Source organism: Elaeis guineensis, chromosome 11 (genome assembly GCF_000442705.2).
Source record: "Elaeis guineensis isolate ETL-2024a chromosome 11, EG11, whole genome shotgun sequence".
NCBI classification, from domain to species: Eukaryota; Viridiplantae; Streptophyta; class Magnoliopsida; order Arecales; family Arecaceae; genus Elaeis; species Elaeis guineensis.
The window spans coordinates 93027279-93050624 of record NC_026003.2 but is presented as its reverse complement, the minus strand read 5'-3'; the positions used below and the strand labels follow the sequence as shown (position 1 = coordinate 93050624).

Here is a 23346-nt window from a genome sequence, read left to right as displayed (position 1 = left end):
TCACTGCCACACAATCTTCCGCTCCTGATCTCAGTAAATATTTTAAGCAGCTTAGACACAAGGTGAGGGCACCTGATCATGTCATTTCTTATTTGTAAAAGTTCAAAACAAGGGAAGAAAAATTAAGCCTATAATCAGTGCCACTGAAAATGATGCTCCATAGTCTATGCGATGCATGCATGGGCTGGAATGATACTAATTACTAGGTGTCTTCTGGGCGAAAAAAATAGAAATATATGACTGTGGGAATGGGCATAAAATGGTAAACTTATTCATGGGTTGGAGAAGTTGGATTATTAGTTGAAAGTGAACATTTAAGAGGACTGAAAAATAATGTTTGAAAATTTCAGAGAAGCTTTTATGGGACCAGCACACAGACCTCTGATGGTCACAAGTAGATTGGTCTTCGATAATCAATATGACTATGTACTGGAATCTTTAAGTTGAATAATTAAAGCAAATTGACAAAGTTGTGTCACTTTCTAAAATCTTATGCAAAGATGTCTTCACAGTCTACGTATTAGCTACACTCTATAGAGCTTTAGTTCTTTGCATGGTGCAAGATGTCTAAGGAGTCAGCCTCTAGGATGTAAGTTGTTTAGATCCTGAAATGTCCACTCACTCAAGATCACCACAAGCTCTAAGGGACACTAAAATGCTTCCTCCATATGCTCCACTGTGTCTCAGGCTCCATGAATGATGACTCCCAGATCCAGTCATTCTAGTTCTGCCCTCAGCCATTAACAGGGAGGAAAATGATAATTTAACAATCCCACTTCATAAGATGCCTCCGTTTTATGTCTCCCTCGAATCATACCAACTTCTTTGAAACCAAAGCAACCTATAAACATACCACACCAAGTGCATACTAGATCAAGGTTGATTACTGATCTAAACAGATAACTGAATAAGCATCAACAAACTCCAAGTGACAAGAGGAAGAATGATGATGATCATGATTGTATAGCCATTAAAATGCCACAAGATTGTATAAATTCAGTATAAACTTGTATAATGAGGGAGCACATCATGAAAATTTTAATGCTACATAATCAATTGAAATCAACTGAATCCTTGCAATTACCCTTTTATAGACAGATTAGCCACTGCTGCCCTGCAATTATTTTATCAAGTTTTCATGATGAATAAACCAAGATGAAAAGCAAATGTTACCAGACCAACAGGATGCTGAAGTTTCTGTTAACTGATCAGCCACTACTGTGAACTTTCTCATCCTGCGATTACACATCATGCAAATGGTCTATAATATCCCATTCCAATTAAATTGGAGGAGGAAATCTAGCATAGCATACAGATCGCCTTTGACATGTGACATGACTAGAACTTCCCCGGCCACTATGCAGTGCAGGTTCCCCACAAAATATACATGTCATGCCTTGAGGTCACAGCATCAGATGAACCACAGTGCTGCATTTCCATTTCTTCAAAGAAATGAAAAGTAGGCAGGTTAAGGTACCTCAACCGACTGATGGGTCCCTTTTTCTTCCGATTCAACATATGAATCATTAAACATGATTGTATGGTCTGTACTGCTTCCACACCATTCATTTGTTCCAGAATTTGGATCCTTAATGTCAGAACTAACTGCACTGATACTAGTAGAAGGAACAAGTACCGAGGTTTCAGTCTTGCGTACCCAGCGAGAGGACCTGCTTGTGTGGTTGCCTGACGGTGAGACTCTTGTTTCCCTTCCCTTACGCTTGGTGCCAAGAAATCCACATGCAAGAGCTTCCAAGGCTCTTGTGGTCGGTGGCCGGCTCCTGGTGCTCTGCCTTCTAGAGGTAATGGAAGGCTGCTCATCAAGCACTCCATTAGACATCCCAACTATCTGGGAATGATCATATTGCTGCTTTTTTTCTGGTGGGCATGCCAGTTCCTCTGGGTTCAGATAATCCTGGCTGCCTGCGACCTCTGTGCTGAAGGGTTCAGCAGTCTCACAAGCTGTTGGAATATGTGGTAGGTTTAGGTCAATGAAAGTGTGGAGTTGAGGCTTTACCTCACCGACTGTCGTATCACTTACAAAAGCAGCAGCATAGTGCTCTCCACTAAAAGCACATATGCTGTTTCCATCTGGGCTATGATTAGTTGAAGTGTTCACAGGCGCCTTCCCTTGAGACAGGTCAACATCTGCATCTGTGGTATGACTTGGATTTGATGAATGTAAATCATAGTGAATTTCCTCTTTCTTCAGTTGATGTCCTTTTGGGAAAGAATAAGTACGGCGACAAGTTCGTTCATACTTACAGGCAGTTAACCTTCTCCGTTTCGGTGCAGGGGTTAAATAATCTTGTTGGTCAGATTTTGCCCTGCAGCTGAATTGACACTTTGAATCCGTTATTGGCAGCTTTTCGCTAATTCGATCAACACATTGATCATTGGGAACATGCCCATTTATTAGCATCCTTGTGATTGAAACAGCAACCATATGATCAGATGGATGATATTGTGTATCCTTGCTAATCATGCAACTCTTGCTTTTTTCCAATTTCTTGTCAAGCAAGGTATTCAGATCAGAATCTCCATGATCATCCGATGAGCTATCATCAGAGTCCAGCTGCTCAGATGAGCTACTGCTCCCCATTTCTCCTGAACAAGTAGAAAGGTCATAAGTGGAATCAACAGGTAAACTCCTCAGTTCTCTCACTTTTATTGGTCCTTCTCCTTGAACCATACTTGTATCCACCACAGTAAATTTCATGAGTTCTGAATGGCAATTTGGGAGCCTTGGGCGGAGATAGCAGTGGCGTGGATGGTCAGAAAGACCATTTTGGTCTGATCTGTTATCTGCAGCCCATACATTTTCATTCTTGATGTTGCTGCTCTCTGTACCTCCTTGAACCTCTAAGTCAAGAAGCCTTGGGTCTGATGCAACTTTGTTCAAGACATCACTAATAGAATCAAAATAGTGATTGCCTTTTACAAGCTTTTTTCTGGAGAACTTCTTAACACCAGGGATGAGAAATACTAATGCATGCTTAGAGACAACCGAGCTGAAATCTTTGGGTTGCTCCGAGTGCCAACCTCTTGCTAGCAAACGAGGCCAAACAGCTTCCCAGAAGAGATCATTTGACCTTGCTTTGCTTAACCTGAAATCACCTGTCAGAAACTTGATGATATCACCAGATGAAAGAGAAGAACATTCTTTGCCAATTGGAACTTCAGGCCGGACAGAGATGGATTGATTGGCTCTAATTGGATCTAATACAATGCCGGTGAGGTCATTCTTCCCTTTGCCAATTCCAATAGATTCTACAAAAACTTCCATGCCAACAATAGCCTTTAAAGTGAAGACAAATTCCTCAAGAGAAACTCTCCCATCATTAAATGTCTTAGTGACCTGCCAAAATAATTATAATTTATAAACAGGAAGGATATTTCAATAAGAAATATAGAGCATAACTCAACAAATATTGAGTCCAAAGTTTGTAACTTTAAATGCAGGAGGCACACATTATTAACAGGAACTGATAACTTATGGATAAGAAACAACAAAAAGGGCAAATTTAAAGAGTGAGACTAACATGTTTGAATGATTAAACTCCAAGAGCAAGACGGACAAGTTAAACACAAATTCTAGAAAATAAAAACAACAATCAAAGCACATGGTGAGGGAAAAACTCCAATGAATCAATCAAGAAATCTTCAAGTTTTACACTCTTAATCAGGAGCTAGGTCATTTGACTAAATCAACAGTTGGATTTTTCTTCAATCAAAGTAGTTTTTGATTGTTTAGAGATCTCTTTCCGGCAGGTAGTGAATCCCTTCATTTCATTCATAGTCTAAGAAACATAATTTTTAAATATTGTGCCTTAGCACAGCTCTCTGCTAATTGCATAAGCCTAAAAGAAAGAGTAGAGTTCACCATAGTTCTTGAATTAACAAATGTTCAATCGAAATGCCTTTCACAAACCTAAAAATCACATCACATAGCTTGGTCAGACTAAACATGACAAAAGATTCTGGCTTTAAAAAAGAAGTCTTGAATAAAGCTAATGGTATACATGTTGTAAAGGCATAAATAGATCATGCATTTCTATTACATTAACTTTGAGCATTAAATCTGGTGCACTGAGTTCAAAAAAGACTAGATATACTACACCCTTAAAGGGCCTTTCTTTAAAATGAGATGGGAAATGGAATACAAATAAGACCCAAAGCATCAGTTGACATTACAGCATAAGCCAAGAAGGAAAGAAGGTTCAAGCCAGGAAAAAGACCTTCCTTGGTTCCTTATAGGCTAGATCTTTCCAAAAAAAAAAAAGAGAACATTTTTTCCAGCCTCTGATCGTACTTGAACAAGACTTGAACATATATTCATAAGTTTCAAATATTTTAAGAAATCAAGTAAACTAATGTGTTTAAGCAAAGTAGCAAAACCTTAGCACATAGATTATTCTGTGTAATGAGAACCCCGAAAGCATTTAATATGTACAGTGGTACTCTGCCAATATACACCTATGTTTGGGTTATTTTCCATTACCTTGGTCAATGAGGATCTGTAAAACCAGTCCCAGAAAGTTGGGGCACAGCTTGATGGTTTTCCTTATGGTCATTTTTTGTTTTATCACAATGACATGGGAATGAGTTGTCTTTTTCTTTAAAATAAGATATCAGCTGGAGGTTTAAAGCAACATTTGCACCAGGAAGCCCATGTGCCTCAACTTCTAATTGGTTGGGTAAGGGATGCTAATGCAAGACCAACTTTTTATAGAATTTCACTTCAAACTTCCATCAATTTAGCTCAAATTCTGATTAATGTAATGCCATTGTTGGCATAGATTCTTTGAAGTGCTTGTTCGGTGTTCGACCGCTCAATATGCAGCCTAATGTTAATTGTGGAAGGAGGTGTTTTTTTTTTTATTATACCCAAACTTAGCTTGGTGGAAGACCAGAAAAACAAAACCACTAATAGTAAGTCAATTACTGTTTACTGAGACAAACCTAAACCAAGAGCCCAAGAAAAACCACATATGATCAGAAAAACAAATGACTGCGACAAGATAATAATGTGCCTGCAATGGTCACAGTGGCACCATTGGTTTTGCACCAACTATTCACGACACCGAAGAACTCACCTTGATATTAATACTTAGCTAAAGAAACAGTATCAGCTTAGATGTTTTGCCAAAAAGAAGCATCAGGATGTATAGGAGCTATTACAGTAGATACAGAAAGGGATAGTTATCGCTAAGTGCACTTCTTCCTAGCAATCTTGACATATATCTGTAGCACATCCAAAACTCAAATGGTAGCAGTGAGGCAACTTGGCTGAGCGAAAAGGACAAGCATGGAGCATGATGTCAATACAATTGATGCTAATGGCTAGTAACTATCTATCAACAATAAAAACCTATACACAAAACCTCGTTGCAGAAAAAGGTACATACAACAAAGTGCAATGGACCAATATATAAGTATATATCCATATAAAGTTTATGGGAAAACCATTATTATTGAATAAAGGTGTTTTTGACATGCCCAGGCACATGGACTAAAAATGTATTGCTTTCCCTTGGGACACCATGATATGCATCCAGCCATTAAATGATGTACTTGTATCTCAGAAAATTCAAAATGAATTATCATCTGGTGATATTTTGAAACGACTAAAATTTTATTTATTCACAGAATTCAATTTTTCAGAGATATAGTTAACTAACATAATTAAGAGACTTTTTCTAAGATTCTAATAAAACATCTATGTTCCAGGGTATTACAATATAAATGTACAGTGTTACCAACTAGTTTTCATTCATATCTAAAGAGAAGTTAACTTCTTGTATTTATTTTAAAAAGAATTGCTCATTTCTGTGCAGGGAGAAAACAATCAGCCATTTCTCTTTCCCATGTGCTATGACAATCAATTACACCTTGCTTATAAATTGATAGATTTGCAAACTTTTTATTGTTATGATGTATCTATCTGTTTTGTTGGATAACTGCTGAAATGACACATCAGCATGACATCACCACAAAGTACAAAGGCACCACTATGTGACAACAAATGTAAAACAGATTTGGAAGTAGCGAATTCTGTATTTCAGCTGGAGCCACACACTCAACAGCAAATCAAAAAAACTGAATTCATTATCCACAAATTTGTGAGACTACAAAATTGTTAGGGTTATACTAAATATTATATACAGGCATTCTTGAAAGTAACTAATTACACAAATCAAAATGGCCAAATCCCTACTTTGAGAAAAGAATTAGCGCACTATCAGCATATACGCCTAAGTTCTGATTCCTTACTCTCTTGTATTTTCGCTGGGGAAATTTCCAGAAGTAGCACTAACATAAGCTATGGATACAACAGTAACAGATGCATATACAGAAATATATGCATAACCCTTGTATAAGTATTGGAAAAAAAGGAAGGATAAATAATGACTACCATTAAAATGAAATATTGGCATTTCACAGTCACAGAGCAATAATTGCAAATTTGGCATTGCATGTTCTGTGAAAGTCAAAAAACCATACCTCCAGCAAAGTATCTTGACCTTCCTTAGATACCATTGGTAGCACACGTGACAGTAGCTCCTGTTGTCTCCAACCTGTGAAAATGCGCTGTCCAAGTATACACTTCCTACTTCTTATCTTTCTACACTCTGACCATCTACGGTATGCATCAGACCTATAAAACTTCCCATAGTAGTAGGATAGTACATCTCCCATATTTTTATACTCCATAAATTCCTTCACCTGAACAAGATTTTTTCCAAAAATGTAAAGACCAAGGAGAAAACTCTGCTTTTCAGTATTGCTCCAAGAGGGAGCTGGTGAACCAGGCAATGGACTGTAACCTTTGGCTTTACTCTGGTGTAGCAATCGAGAACCTATATTCATCTGATCATCTGCAGCACTGCATCCCTGGCTTGTGAAACTTCCAGATTCTTTTCCCAGATCTGCTAAGTACTTTATTAGCTCAATTTTACATGCTGAGCCTTGAGAATATATATCATGAGAACTTGAATTTTCCACTGGAAATTCGCCCATTACAATGCACTTAGCATCAATATGACTTTCATTATCGCTTCTCAAGTCCATGGACCCAGCTTCATCAGTACCTATTTTTGAACTGAGGAATTCATCCTGTTCATCTTTTACGTGGTCACCTATATGATGAATCCACATAACTGGAATGGCTAATCCTAGTCCAAAAATATAGCTATCATCAAGCATGTTATCAGTACTAATTGGGTGAGATCTTAGCTGAAGGCATTCAGATTCTGTCACCAAGGTTGGAATCTCCACCTGGTACTGTTCTCCTATGCGAGGGAACGCTGGAGGTTCATCATTGACATCATCTGTGCCAGGAGAACCAACCAAATGTAACTCGTCAGCAAATGTCTCTGTGCTCTCTTCTTCACCATTTTCTAGTTCAACAGAGTTCATCTGCGAAAATCATTAAAGACAAAGGGTAAAGGTCTCTATTTTGCATAAATCCAAATATGGCATAAGGTATCAAACATAAAGCAAAAGTACAACATGAGAAATGCTGCTACAGTAGTCGCCATAATAAGAAAAGTGAATAGGCTGCTGAGATCACTGATAGAGATGAATTCAAATCAAGGAACAACAAGCTGGATAATATTAGCTATATAGTACAGTCAAAATGCTAAAACAGTTGCTGGTCTGTCTCCACAAGTTGAATGCCCATTTGGCATACTGAACAGTAATAGCTAACTTTTATCCAACCAATAATGCCTTGCATAAAAAGATATTCTAGGGTAGAGATGTCGCAAATTTACAGATTGTAACTGTATTTCAGTATGTGTGAGCAATTTGGGGAGTCAGGTTAACACAAGATGATATATCTGGAAGGATATAGGCAAAGATCTTCAAAAACTATTAACATCCTATGATGACAGCATGGACACAAAGCCGCATTGTTATACTTGACATGATAAAAGCTTTACCTTCAGTTCTGAAACAGAAAATGGGAGAAAATTGATCTATATTATCCCATGATTTTGTACTCCTATATATAGAAGTGTATAGAAATAGGATTTTCCTAAAGAGAAAAAATCTTATCAGGAAAAATACAATAAGAGATTGTATTCCTATATATAAGAGTGCACAGAAATAGGATTTCCTTAAAGAAGAAAAGTCTTATAAGGAAAAATACAATAAGAGATTGTACTCCTATATATAAGAGTGTACAGAAATAGGAAAAATACAATAATAGAAGAAATATAAACATAAAAAAATAATAGAGAATAACATATGTCAAATGACACGTGTTAAATATGCTCTCTAATACTCGCCCTCAGGCTGGGGAGCATAGATATCCAACATGCCTAGCTTGCCATGCAACAGAGAGAACCTGCTACCTCCCAAAGGCTTAGTGAACACATCAGCCACCTGATCTTCAGAATGAGTGTACGAAGTACATGTTTGCTTATGACTTAATCTCTGATGAAGTGACAATCAACCTCTATGTGTTTTGTCCTTTCATGAAATACTGGGTTGTTAGTAGTGAAAATGGCTGCTTGATTATCATAATACATAGGAATGGATTTATCATGTTGAAACCCAAACTCTGCTATCAAAGAATGCACCCAGATTAACTCACAAGCCGTATGAGCCATAGCTCGATACTCTGCTTCTGTACTAGATCTAGCCATCACGTCTTACTTCTCACTCTTCCAAGTCGCAAGATTTCCTCTAACAAATGTACAATAACCAGAAGTTGATCGTCTGTCTATCTTCGAATAGCATAATCAGCATCAGAATAACCAACTATCTTGGTATGGTTATTCTTTTTATAAAATAGTCCAAATTCAAGAGCTTTCTTAATGTACCTAAGAATACTATATGTAGCCTCTCAATGGCACTCTTGGGCTTGTCCATAAACTAACTGACAACACCAACTATAAATAAAATATCAGGTCGGATAACTGTTAAGTAAATAAGCTTACCAACCAGTCTCCTGTATGTAGTCTTATCTGATAGCTCTTCAAAATTCTCTTTCTAGAGCGCTCCTGTTTGGTCTAGAAGAACATTTGCTGGTCGAGCACCAAGCATGCATGTCTCTTGTAGTAGATCAAGAACATACTTTTTTTGAGAAAGTATGAGTTCTTGATGATTTCGAGCCACCTCTATTCCAAGAAAGTACCTCAATTGACCCAAATTTTTGGTAGCAAATTGTTGCTTCAAGTGCCTTTTAGTTGCCTCTATGCCAGCTTGGTCATTGCCTGAGATAATAATGTCATCCACATAGACAACTAGGAAGACCACTCTAACGGAGGTGTGCATAACGAACACCGAATGGTCCATATGAGTTTTGATAAAGCCAAATTGACAAACAATCTGACTAAACTTCTGAAACCAAGCCCTCAAACTCTATTTCAACTCATATATTGCTTTGCTCAGGTGACATACTCTGGAGCTCTCCCTTTGAGCAACAAACTCCGTAGGTTGCTCCATATACACCGTCTCTTCAAGATCGGCGTAAAGGAAAATATTTTTCACATCAAGTTGATATAACGGCCAATCCATATTGACAGCAACAAAAATCAAAATTTGGATGGAACTGAGATATGCCATCAGAGAGAATGTCTCAAAATAATAAATACCATACATCTGAGAATATCCTTTTGCAACCAATAGTGCCTTAAGTCTTTCAATGGTGCCATCGAGCAGATATGTGATGGAAAAAATCCAACGACATCTAACAATCTCACAATCACCTGGTAGAGAGACCAACTCCCAAGTGCCTCTGCTCTCTAAGACAAACATTTCCTCTTGCATTGCATGTCGCTAACCAGGTGAGATAGTGCCTCCTCTGCATTCCTGGGAATAGAAATAGAAGGGCCAAGGAAGACTGTTGAAGGGTAGGACTAAGGTGATCCAAAGAAACAAACGAAGCAATAGAATGTTGAGTAGAAGAAGTATAGCAATGGGAAGATGCAAATCTAATGTAGATGATGAAAATATTGGACCGTTTTCTGAGGGCAAATATGATGGTGGTGAAAATGCTGGGACCTGATTTCGTGGACGTCAAGTATACACCTTCAGGGGTGGTGGAGAAATAGCAATAGACAAAACTGCAGACCCTTTTGAAGTGGAAGGAAACACCGAAGCAGGGATAGGTGTTGATGGAACCAGTAACTCACTAGACAAAGATTCTCCTACGGATGAAAAATAAGATTGCTCCTCAAAGAATGTGACATCAACACTGACAAATACCTTGTGACTCACAGGATCAAAGCATCTGTATCCCTTCTGGTTTCTAATGTAGCCAAGAAAAACACATTTGATGGCTCTGAGAGATAGTTTGTCCAAGTCCGATCGAAGATCATGGACAAAAACTACATATCCAAATATACGAGGAGAAAGAAAACAATGAGCGATGTGGATATAGAAATTGGATGAAAATTTTATCTTGGAGTCTTGAAGATGGCATACAATTAATAAGACAGCAAATAGTCAAAACAACATCTCCCAAATATGTTTTAGGTACATGCATATGAAAAATAATAGTGCAAGCAATGTCAAAAAAATGGCGATTTTTGCGCTCAGCTACCCCATTTTATTGAGAGGTGTACGCACAAAAAATTTGGTGTTGAATCCTATTTGAGGCACAAAATGCATTTAACTCCTGTTGGACAAACTCAAGAGCATTGTCAGTGCAAATAGAATAAATATCAGTAAAAAACTGTCTTTATTTCTTTATGAAAATTTTTGAAGATAGACAAAATCTCAGACCGTTTCTTTAACAAAAACACCCAGGTGGTACAAGAAAATTCATCAATAAAGATACAAAATATCTATGACCAGTACGACTCTTGACTCTAAAAGGACCCCAAATATCAAAGTGAACCAACCAAATAACCTTGCACTAGTTTTATTGACTCTCCTTAGAAATATTGACCTCTGGTGTTTTCCAAGCTAACAAGCCTCACAATTAGACAAGACTGACGACTGACTAAGAGGGACAAATTGATGCAGTTTTTGGAGAGATGGATGCCCAAGCCAATAATGCCATTGCTGAGGACTCACCACAGATGAAAGAGCTCTCGATCTTGGAACATCCAGGTAATACAGGCCATCAGCACCTTCATGGCCCCCACCAATCTTTTTCCTCATCAAAAGATCCTGAAAAACAAAATAAGAAGAATAAATGGTGACGGAACAGTTTAAAGACTTTGTAAAAGAACTGACTGATAAAAGATTTAATAAAAATTTAGACACAAAGAACTGAAAAAAATGACAAAGAGGAAGTGGGTAATACAGAACCACAACCAGATACTGACGATTGTTTGCCATCAGCTACAAAAATAAAGAGTGATTTTTTGAAATAAGAAATAAAGAGAAGAACAGTCTAGAATCACTTGACATATGTGATATAGCACCTGAGTCAATGACCCAAGAAGAAGGCGCAGATGCGGTGGTAGACAAAAGAGCAGTGCTTCTGAGGCAAAGTATGCTACGGAAGGAGTCGAGGAAGAAGCAACAGAAGACAGTTGAGTCGTCTGGTGGATCAATTGCTCCAAGTTCGCTCAAGAAATAGTCAAAGTATCAGAAGCCACTTTAGTAGGTGCAACAGCAGTCTCAGCTCCCCCTAACTCTGGAGCAATAACTTGGTTAGCCCAATCGGGCTTACCATGCTTCTCCCAGTACTTCTCCTCCACGTGATTCATGCGGCTGCAGTAAGTACATTTTTGTCCACTGAAACTAGTCCCACAACCACGATTTTTCCCTTGACCACGTCCATGACCGTGATCGGACGAGGAATTGCGACCATGACTACCAGCAACAAGTGCTGAAGACTCAACAGAAATGGTTTCGGATTTTGAAAATAGAGTAGAAACTCGTTGAAGATGAGAAAAAACAAAATAGAGGGAAAGCAAGAGTCACCACCAAGAACTGATCACGGACAGGAGCATACTCAGGAGGAAAGGCAGCCAAAAACTAAACCACTTGGAACTCCTCGTGTTTTGTTGCTTCATTACATTTACATCTGTAGTTAATGGCTGATAGATATTAAACTCGTCCCAGAGCCCTTTGAACTTGGTCTAGAAGTTGGCTAAGGATCCACCAGTATAACGTAGGGAAAATAGTTGCGAAGATAACTCAAATACTGTAGATAAATTATTGGCATGAGAATACATCTTTTTTAAGAGCATCCCAAATTTCTTTAGCAGTGTTTAGAAACACTACATTAGCACTAACATCCGACTCCATACAATTCAGCAACTAGGTATAAACACACGAGTCCTTCTTGAGCCAATCTCTATACTTCACATCATTAAAAAAAACTGGATCATCAATCAGAATGTAAAGCTTGCCATATGCACTAACAAACTTCTTGAATGCTCGAGCCCATACAAGATAGTTTTTACCATTAAGTTTAATGGTAGTAAAACCTTACAGATACGAGGGAGGCAGAGATCCAACAGTTGAAGGCATCTTTGGAGTAGCATAAGCCATCAAATTAGTATGAAGGCAAGCAGTCAATGTGGTAGATTTGGTAGAGCAAAATCACCACATATAGGCAGGCACAGAAGACACTTAAACTGATGGCAAGCCACAGAATATATTTATACGATGAGCCACAGACCCGATTCCAATAGACGAGAAAGGAGAAAGAAGCGACGTCTCCCCTTTAAAATCACTTAGTAGAGGAAGTCTCTCTGTCTAGATTAGCACAAAAAGGAGAAGAACAAGAAAGGAGAGGAAAGAGAGAGGAGAGGCTGATGTACGAGTAGAGAAGATGATAGGAGAAGAGATGGTGGTGGATCTTATCTAAAGAATCCTAAGCTCTGATACCATGAAATAGAAAATGGGAGAGAATTGATCTATATTATTCTATGATTTTGTACTCCTATATATAGGAGTGTACAGAAATAGAATTTTTTTAAAAAGAAAAAAATTTATAAGAAAAAATACAATAAGAAATTATACTCCTATATATAAAAGTGTACAGAAATAGAATTTTCCTAAAGAGAAAAAGTCTTATAAGCAAGGAATACCGTATCGGACCGAACCGTCTGGTACAGGGCGTGCCGAACCGTCTCGATAAGGAACCGAGACGGTTCTGGCATGAAAAACAGCACATGCCGGTGTCGGGGAAGAAAAGAGAGAAAACGAGGAAAAGAGAGGAAGAGGAAGAGAAAGAGAGAGGAAGAAAAAGAGAGAGAGAGGTCTGCCAGAGGGACCGCTGGAGGGCCTCCGGTGTGCCGTCGTGGCCGTCGGACGGCGTAAACGCCTCCCGCGGCTCCGCGGCGTGAAACAAGGGCGATCCGCCCCTGTTTCCCATTTTTTTAAAAAAATATTTTTTTAAATGAAGCCGGCATGGGGTTTGCCGACTTCACTTAAGTGATGCCGGCAAACCTAGTGCCGGCTTCATTTTAAAAAATATTTTTAAAAAAAAACACGAAATAGGGATGGATCACCCTTGTTTCACGATCCGCCCCTATTTCACGCTGCAAAGCCGCAGGGGCTGTAAACGCCGCCTGCGGGCCACGACGGCCCATTGGAGGCCCTCCGACGGACCTCCCTCCCTCTTTTTCTTTCTTCTTCCCTCTCTCTCTATTTCTCTCTCTTTCTTTCTTTTTCTTCTCCAGTTCGGCTCCATTTTCCTTCATCGGTTCGCCTCGATTCGGAACAGAACAGAGACATGCCGAACCGTACCGCCGGCTGATCGATCCAGCCACCAGTACCGGTTCTACAGACCTTGCTTATAAGGAAAAATACAATAAGAGATTGTACTCCTATATATAGAAGTGTACAGAAATAGGAAAAATACAATAATGGAAGAACTATAAACATAAAGAAATAATAGGAAATAACTTATGTCAAATGACACATGTTAAATATGCTCTCTAACAAGTTTCAATTATATCATGCAAAGAAAGATAAAGGTGAGGTGACAGGAGCTTTGAAAGGTGTACATGTGAATGAACATGCAGTTTAATGAACTTGATTACAATACTAACATACCACCAGGATGAGGCAAAAAGTGAAAAAAAAGGTAGAGTTCAAAAGGTATAAAGGTAGATGATCATGCGGTAATGGACATAGTTAATTGTTTAAATTAGACTATATTTCTCTGATGCTTTAGGACTCTCCACTAGCTATATTGAAGATATGAGACATGTTCCAATTTGGCTCTTCAGTCGGTAATTCATGCTGTGGATTTGAAATCATCTTCCTTAATCAAACCTGCCACTTCTCTTTGCTTCTGAGACAAGACAAATCTTGTGGATCTGATTTCCAGTTGCAATAGATTGAATTGAATAAATAACGAGACAGGTCCTCATACCTACCAACTAGACATTTAGGTTTCTTGTTGGCCACTCGTGCTTATAGTTCTGTCATCAGGAAATTGGCTTAACTTTGACCTCAAGTTAACAGTTGACCATCATAACATGTTGAATTAGTGGATCCTTAATAATAATAATGATGATAATAATGATAATGATAATGATAATAAATAATTTCGTGGATCAGGCTTTGATATGACCTCTCCAGAAGGAATAAGACGTGATGGTTACAGTTCGCTATCATTATAACTCGATATGAAGGTTAGGGAAAAGGTGACACATATGATGAAATAAAGCATCCAAAATGGAAATATAATAAATAATGTTCCGGTACAAAGTATCAGCAAGAAATATATTCTTTTTCTTCTTATGAGCACCCAATTTGCTGTACACATCATGTAGAACAAGGGGGAAAAAAGGAAAGGACAGGCACAAGAAAACTCCTCATTTCTATTATTTAGCAAGCGTAGTCCTAATACACAAAGGGTATTGACAGGTCAACCCATCAAGATGATAAAATTTTCTTTTAAGTAATGGCCAAGAACTCCAATGGTCCCAACGATATTCAACTTCATTTAACCAAGATATGGAAATGCAAGTGTCAAAAAAAAAAGTCATATATATGCATTATAAAAAAAAATATATGCTAATATCTAGGCAACTAAAACAAGTAACCAAGGACTGAAATATTTTGTGCTCGTGCCATGCCAGCTAGGCATTAGCGTGGTACTTACAATGTCCTGACAGTCACACTGCTAGCACCAAGCTAGCGCCACACACTGGTCCATGCCAACTACACTGACTGACATTTAAGCCTAGACTTTTAAAAGAAGAAATATTAGCGACCTCTTGCGATTTTAGTGTATGATTATGAGTCAATTTGCATGACATGAAGTAGTTTTAGAATGAGTTTAGACTACAACAACTTGGATATACAAAAAAAGGTCAAAAAATCCATGAAAGAAGAGGGGAAAAGGAAGTCTCATAAAATAGAAGGCAGCATAACTTGAGGAAACAAACCAAGGCCTTGTTCAGAAGCAAGATAAGCTATTTGGGGATAACTTCTTGTTGTCTTTGATAGGTATAGCTCATACCAAATAGCGTGGGATAAGCAAGTGGCATAAGTGATTGTAGCCCCATTTAATCATTAGTTACTACAAAAGTACAGCTGCCATGGTAGACTATCATTTGGCTGAAAAGACAAATACACCTAACATATTTGTCCATAAAATTTTTTGGGTATTCTCACAAGGGGGAATAAAAATGGGGATAGCATAGCTCTTGGGACACAAGGAACCACCATGACTCATCATACCAAACTATACCGCCCGATATTGGTTGTGCCATACCATACCACTACCGAGCCGGTACTCAATATAGAGGGCGGACACTCACTACCATGAATCATCTTGTATCAATACTATGACAGCATGTTACCAATACAGGTACCAAAACCAGCACTGCAAACCATGCCACAGATCCCCATTTATCCCTAGTTTGAACAAACCATACAGGATTGGTTATTGCAACCTCCAAAATATTATGTTTGCTATTTATTCCAAGGATAAGGCAAGGCAATCTATTATCCCACCTCTTATTCGCTCCCCAAACTAGGCCTAAGAAACCAATAGACTACTGTACCATGTAGAAAATATTGTCTCACCACATTGCGTTTCTTCAAACCACAAAATAGTCCTATTAGATTGTAATATAGAGATATGAAGGAAATAGTCCTTGACATGGTTTGTACCAATTTTTGCACTCTTGGAAATAGACCCCGTAATGTTACCCAATCAATACACCCCTGTATCAAGTCTCAATATGTTACATATGTCAATATCATTATTTGATCTAAGGGAGCATAGGAGGCTATACTAAATCTCAATACCCTATCGACATGGTATGGTCTGCCCCATACCAGGTGATATGGTCTGGTGCAGCAAAACATGGTTTATAACAATCTTTTAAGAACAGTCAAATAGATCAACAACCCATAAGCCTACAAAGGTTGAGTAAAACCATAACTAGATTTTCCAAAATCCCAGTTGACATATGAACTCAAGTGAGTGACATGCTCGACCCAACCAATTCAACCCAGTATTTGACCTGCCAAGTGAACTATCAAACCAATTTATTTTAAAAAAGAATTGCTTCAATTATTGGTTCAGGATTTACTTGAGCTTTGAGGCTTTAAATAAGAAGCCCCAGCAAGCTCTCTTGCAGCCAAAACCCACCAACCCACCAAAGTTCGAGCAAGGAAAAGGACGGGTCGTACCTCATTGCTGGTGTTGGTTTGCCAGAGTTTATAGGGTAAGTAACAAACCCTCAATTCATGAATCTGCCTTGTGATAATCCATTATTTTTAATTCTCTAATGGTTGAGTAGTTTAAGCTAAAAATTTATCGGGAGGTTGTTAGTTCATGAATCATGGCAAAATTTAGAAATTTTTGGATGTTATTTGGTAGGGTAAATAAATCCTGGATTGGGGCTGTTGTGCAAGGAAGAATAGTTAATTAGAAATTTGGATGTTTAGAATTTTAAGAAATTCTATAGATTATTACAAGGCAATTATATGACACTGATTTCAGATATATGTGTGTTTCGGATTATGATAAGACCCTACCTCCTTTGACCTATTTGAGGAAGCCGAGACATTGATTTGGAGATTCTTAATGGACAGCGGATTCGTCACGCATTTTATTGGCTTTATTTTAAGTATTTTTTACCATTTTATGTATTTTTAATTGCTATTTATTATTATAAAGTCATTAAGTGTCTTTAGGAGGGATAATTATGTCATTTTGAGACTTTATTATGGGTTTATTTGTCCAAGCTTACTGAGACGCGGGATTAGCCCTATCTCACTACTATAAATACTTTGTAATCTTTTATTTTTGGATTATGATGGAAAGTAATTGAAAGCAACCCCAACCTCATGTCTTTCTCTCTCTCTCTCTCTCTTGCTTTCTTGCCTCCTTCCTTTCTTTCTTTCTCAATCTTTCTCTTCCTTTCACTCTAAACCCTAGTCTTATCAATTGGTATTAGAGCCAACAATTCTCGGATAGTAAATACACGATCTACCACAAACAAATCAGACTCAACCGAAGAATCAAGTCGTTGGATTGAAGAGATCTTGAGTCAAATGATGGCAAGATTCGACAAGATTGATAAAAAAATTCGATAAAGCGCAACAAGAAAATGCCCGATCATATCAAAGACTCAATGAGCGGATGGATTTGCTCCAAAAAGAACACCAAACGATCTTTACCCCACCTCTTCCAGCGGCAAATACAAGCCAATCATCTTCTTCCGCTGCCCAGACCTCTTGCACCACTGCTGCTGCATCTTCTTCTAGCAGCGCCTCACCATCCGGCGCCCAAAAGCATGGAATCACCTCTGGAGTTCTCACAAGGGTGCCACAGCCCAGTGTTGCGTTGCCCCAAGGGACTTCCCAGGCCCCACTGCTGCCCACGCCTGAATCGCCGCCCCTTCCTGTGCCTTCAGCAGCACCCAGACTAGCGCCCCGCCCTATCGTGCCTCAAACAGCCTCTGTTTTCAGAGTTTATGGCCGAGAACAGCCGCTGGCTGCACCCACAGGGCTGCCAGATGCTGCCCAAAACAATAATCGAGTGCCCCAATGCCAAATAAATGTCAATAATGATCCCTTTAGGACTACCGCTATAGTGGCAACTTTCTTTGGGGTCAACAATCATTGTGGGCAGAACTTTGATGATAATGATTTCGTGGATGATGAGTGGCAAGATCAGGACTTCTTCAGAGAAAGGAGATTCCGGCACCGAGGACGTAGAAATCAAGGCCCGAATCATAACAAAACCTACATGCGTAGGATGGAATTTCCAAAATTTTCAGGACCCGACCCTGAGAATTGGTCTTTCTTAGCTGACTTATATTTCAAGGCTCATAACGTGGTTTAAGAAGATAAATTGTTCATAACAACTTGCAATTTCAAAGGCCCAGCTCTAGATTGGGTACAGACTTATGCCCATGCACATCCTCCACTGGATTGGAGAACCTTTTTGCACATAGTGAAAGGTATGTTTTGCAAACCTGAGGTTGTGAGTTATGATACACAATTAATAGAAATACAACAACTCTCAAATGTTGCAACCTATAATGTTGAATTTAATCGGTTGGCCTCAAGGGTGTTGAATTGGGCTGATAATGTGTATTTGGGAGCTTATATGAAGGGATTGAAGCCCCAAATCCATGCTAAAGTGGCTAGACATAGGTCACAATTGGTTTCTGATGCTCAGTTTCATGCCATAAATGTTGATATAGAAGTGACAGCACTTACAAAGGTAACTTCGGGACCATCAACTACAAATTTCCACCCTAAGTTTACCCCAAATGAACCTCCAAATGGGGAAAAAAATATAATGATTCCAACAATGTTAAAACCACTAATCTCACTGAATTACAACAACGGAGGGCCAAGAGACTTTGTTATAAATGTGATGAGCAGTGGCACCTAAGGCATAAATGCAAAGCACGCCTTATGATTTTGGAAATTGTTGAACAATATAAAAACGTGGAGATTGAAGAAAATGAAGCATCCATGTGAAGGAAGCTTTGATCCAGGGGATGCATTTCCCTCGTGAGTATGCTACTTAGGAGGACCTTTCTAAGATCCAGCAGTAGTTTCCTAACCTCTTCCTTGGGGACAAGGCGCTTTTGAAGGGGGAAAGGATGATAAGACCTGACCTCCTTTGACCTATTTGAGGAAACCGAGACATTGATTTGGAGATTCTTAATGGACAGCGGCTTCGTCATGCATTTTATTGGCTTTATTTTGAGTATTTTTGACCATTTTATGTATTTTTAATTGCTATTTATTATTATAAAGTCATTAGGTGTCTTTAGGAGGGGTGATTATGTCATTTTGAGATCTTATTATGGGTTTATTTGTCCAACCTTGCTGAGACGCGGGATTAGCCCTATCTCACTTCTATAAATACTTTGTAATCTTTTATTTTTGGATCATGATGGAAAGTAATTGAGAGCGGCCCCAATCTCACGTCTCTCTCTTTCTCTCTTGCTTTCTTGCCTCCTTCCTTTCTTTCTTTCTCAATATTTCTCTTCCTTTCACTCTAAACCCTAATCTTATTAGATTATTAGGTTCCGAGGAGTACCAGTGAAGCGATAGATAACCTGATAGTGGATATCTACAGGTAAGTAACCTTTATGTAATCAAAGCAATTATATAAAATGATAATTACACACAGTTTGAGAATGTTTTTTAATTGAGTTGTGGCCAAATATTTTGAAAAAAATTATATCATTTATTTGTTATATTGGTAATACTGAGTCAAGCATGAAGCATAAATTTATAAATATCTCATACTCGAGTGTTCATGGTACTTTGCTGTTTGATAAATACAGGTTTATTAGAACGATTTCCAATTGACAGAATTCTGAAAAGATTGGTATGAGTCTTCGAAATTCGTGTTAATAATTGTGAATATATTGATTTAGAAAATCATATTTGCATATGAATTGTTGAACGTTAGATGATTATTCATCTTTATGGATTTTACGAATTGATTTAAAATTTTATATGTTACAACTTTATATATATGATAATAACGATTGTTTGAGTTGAGTTTGTGTATACATACTGCACTCTAAGTCTACCTACATTATGGACCCTACCATACGAGGGTTATACATTGGCAATTGATATTGATTGTTCCGGAACTTGCATTATATACCTACTCTATAGGGGTGAAATGCGGTATTATGGACCTACTTCATAGAGATTAAACTCGATACTATGGACCTATTCGATAGGGGTTAAATGTGGTACACTAGGCCCTGTCATAGAAATTATGTGGTCATAGTTGTATAGACTGATGAGTTAATAGAATGCTTTTGAAAGATACAATCTTATGATATTTTTGAAAATTCTGATATAATCGTTTGATATCTATGTGGATTTTGAAATACTTTTAGTTTATATATGAGTTTTTGGTTCGCATGATTATATCTATGTTGCAGAGCTGTAAGTTTGACTCTAACTATAAATATTATATTATTATACTAGTTATTCTATCAAGTATTTATTTGACTACAGCAGCTTGATTTCTTTGATTATGTCTTGATTATTTATTGGGCTATTAGCTTATTCTTTTAATTTCGATGTTTTTATCAAGCCCGAAGCATGATGAGGATGGATAGAGGTTGGATTGTGAGATTAGAGCGAGAATCTAATTAGCCATCTCAGACCAACCTTCCAAATTTTGTAGAACCCTCTCTATACTACTTTTGTATAAATATTGTAAATTATGTGACCGATGTTATCTATGTATCGCAGCTGTGAGTGTTTTGTTCTAGAATTTGAATTAGTGGAACTTAAGTCGTAAATATTACTTTATTAGTTTAGTATGTTATTGATAGGTTGTCGCCTTGCATGCTCGTGGGACCGTATCCTACGGGTGTCCAACGGACTATCGCGGTCTTAGTTATGTGCCTATCCGACTAGGGGCATGACAACAATTGATCATAGTAACAAAAAATTTATTATGTCATAATAGACTATTTATCTTCTAAGATATTATGAAAGTGAGAGAAAAACAAAGCATATGAGACTAAATGAAACTGGCAAAACTAAATGTCTACAATCTACATGCATGGTCACCGACCAAGAGGTAGGGGTAGCAATTGGGTCGGATCGAGTCGGATACGGTTCCGATCGATGCGGATCAGATCAAAAAAATCGTCAATCTGAATCCGATCTGTTTATTCAACAAATCAAAAATTCAAATCTAAATCCGACTGTTTATTAAACAGATAACCAACCTGCTTAATCCATTTATTAAACGGATCAAGTTAGGTTAAATGGGTTAAATAGATTAAGTAGATTTTTAATGAGTTAAATAGATTAAATAGATTTTAAATGGGTTAAATTGATTAAACAGGTCAGATTAAATAAGTCAGACATAAGCTAAATAAGTTTTAAACATGTTAAACAAGTTTTAAATGGGTTAAATGGATTAAATAGATTAAATAGGTTAAACAGATTATTTGACCCAACACGATCTGAATATTAAATGGATAAAACGGATTAGATATCTGAAACCCAAATGCGACCTAAATATTCAACGGGTTAAATGGATCGATCTATTTATGATTCAAACCTGTTTAGCCTAGACCTAAACCTATTTACGGTGGGTCGAACGTGGGTCGGATTGGTGGGTTAGGTCATATTTTGCCGGCCTTACCAAGAGGGAACTCTCAATGCTTTCAAATATGGGATTTCCATACTTGATACATTTTTGTTGGATGGACATGAATTAAGTTGTTAAGAGGCTGTGTGTATTAATCGACTAGTTTACTAATCCAAGTGGTCTCGTACCAGTGAAGTACTAGAATAAACACAAATGCAATGGAGTTTGGCTTCCCCTTACTATTATATGACGTATTGGCAGAGAGGAGCACAACTAATGAAGGCTGCTTCTTTATTTCCACAAGAGCAAAAATTATCAGAGGTTATTGAGGTCCTCGTGATCCCGACGGTGATCATAATGACAGCGTTGGTGATGAATAAAATCTACCAAAATATAAACATTAATTTCAGGAAACCACAAGCAAATAGAAATCCTACTCACCAAAACTATAAACCCCAGAAAATATCATATTCGTGAAGAAGAAACAGAAATGTACTCCGACTAATTAATATTGTGAACAAACATGAATGTGGAATATGCTGAATTATTCGATTCGAATTGGAATTGTCAATTCATCCAGAACTTATTAGGAGAAACAAATATTGATTTTGATATCTTTTGCCAAATTCGAGAACAACCATTTTACGACATCCAACTCAGAATTAAACAGTTTACGTGCTATTTCAGATCGGAGCGAGAGAGAGAGAGAGAGAGAGAGAGAGGAGAAAGAAGGGAGGGGATGCTACTGACTCTGGGCGAGATTTCCGACGGTGACGGAGGAGACCGGCGAAGGTCAGTGGCCACGTCGAGGACGGCGAGAGGGCGGCAGGTCGGCGTCGGCGGCGGAGGAGAGGTTGAAAGCTTGATGCCGAGGACCTAGGGGTTTTTGAAAGACAAGGTAGAGGACGCCAGCGGCGGCGGCGATGGCGACGACGTGACGGAGGAGCGCGGATGGTAAGGCGAGAGAAAGGTAGGGTGCGGAGGAGATCGGGCTCGAGAACCTGGGGGTGTCGGGAAACAGCTTAGAGAATGGCTTGAGAGAATCGATTGTGCGCTGCTGGGAATTTGACGCACACTAGCAGACTGTAGCGCACGTGCATGGCACGTGAAAAAATTTTTAATCCAGACCTTACCTTGAGAAAAAAATAATCAGATTATAATAAAAATTAGGTATATCATCCAAGTTCTATAAGTACAGTTTAATTTGTTTCAATACCGTTTAAGCAAAATGAAACAATTTGTATATAAATAAGTTGGGTTTTACTTAAGATTTAGAATTCAACAATCAATTTATAAAGATAATGATAAATGTCAACACTGAAATGGCTGTGCCCTCCATGGTGTTATTAAAGCAAGGCTGTATAAATAGGAGTCATACAAAGAAAATAAAATAAGAAATAATAATTAATCTATAAAATTAAGGGTCTGTTAGGCTAAATTTTTGAGAAAGAAAAATTTATTTATTTTTTATAAAAATATTTATTTTAAAAAAATATGATGTTTGGTCAAATTTATTTTAAATGGGCGGTAGCGGAATCAATTTTTCTGCTCCGAAAAGAAAGCAAAAAATTGAAGTTTTTTTTTAGAAACAAAAATAAAAATAAAATATTAATTTTTTTAAAATAAAAATATTTAATTCAAAATTATTATTTATCATAATTATTTTTATTTATTTTCACGTAATCTTCTCATTATTCTCACACTACCTGACTGTCTCGTCGCCCTTTCTTCTTCCTCTCTGTCTCTTTACCATTTGAGACTCATCACCGACGAGGTTTCCACGGCCACTGTCTTCACCACCTGCAAGGTTACCCAGCCACCGTTTTCACCCTTCAGCACTCGCCGACTCTCTCTCTCTCGCCCACGCT

The 23346-nt window shown here is 38.0% G+C and overlaps 1 protein-coding gene across 5 annotated transcripts; it reads right to left on the bottom strand.

Annotated features, from left to right (window-relative positions):
* Positions 1-942: 942 nt before the first annotated feature.
* On the bottom strand, positions 943-22528 carry LOC105061132 (uncharacterized). 5 transcript variants are annotated; one of them, XM_019845995.3, is made up of 4 exons: positions 22229-22528; positions 11029-11124; positions 6505-7419; positions 943-3358 (listed from the first exon to the last, which is right to left on the bottom strand). In XM_019845995.3, the coding sequence occupies exons 2-4, from the start codon at positions 11113-11115 to the stop codon at positions 1469-1471; spliced, it is 2892 nt and encodes a 963-aa protein (XP_019701554.2). In that variant the 5' UTR covers positions 11116-11124; positions 22229-22528; the 3' UTR covers positions 943-1468. The 5 variants fall into 5 exon arrangements, with proteins under 5 accessions (XP_019701554.2, XP_010943394.2, XP_010943397.2 ...); XM_010945092.4 differs by lacking the exon at positions 22229-22528 and adding an exon at positions 17568-18383; XM_010945095.4 differs by lacking the exon at positions 11029-11124.
* Between the last annotated feature and the right edge of the window lie 818 nt (positions 22529-23346).

Excerpts from the sequence above, each read along its gene's own strand:
- LOC105061132 (XM_010945092.4), bottom strand. The coding sequence starts at position 17,639 with ATGCAGCAGCAGTGGTGCAAGAGGTCTGGGCAGCGGAAGAAGATGATT. Across the intron at positions 7,420-11,028 it reads CGAGAGCTCTTTCATCTGTG|ATGAACTCTGTTGAACTAGA; the intron begins GTGAGTCCTCAG and ends TGATTTTCGCAG. Across the intron at positions 3,359-6,504 it reads GTCAAGATACTTTGCTGGAG|GTCACTAAGACATTTAATGA; the intron begins GTATGGTTTTTT and ends TTATTTTGGCAG.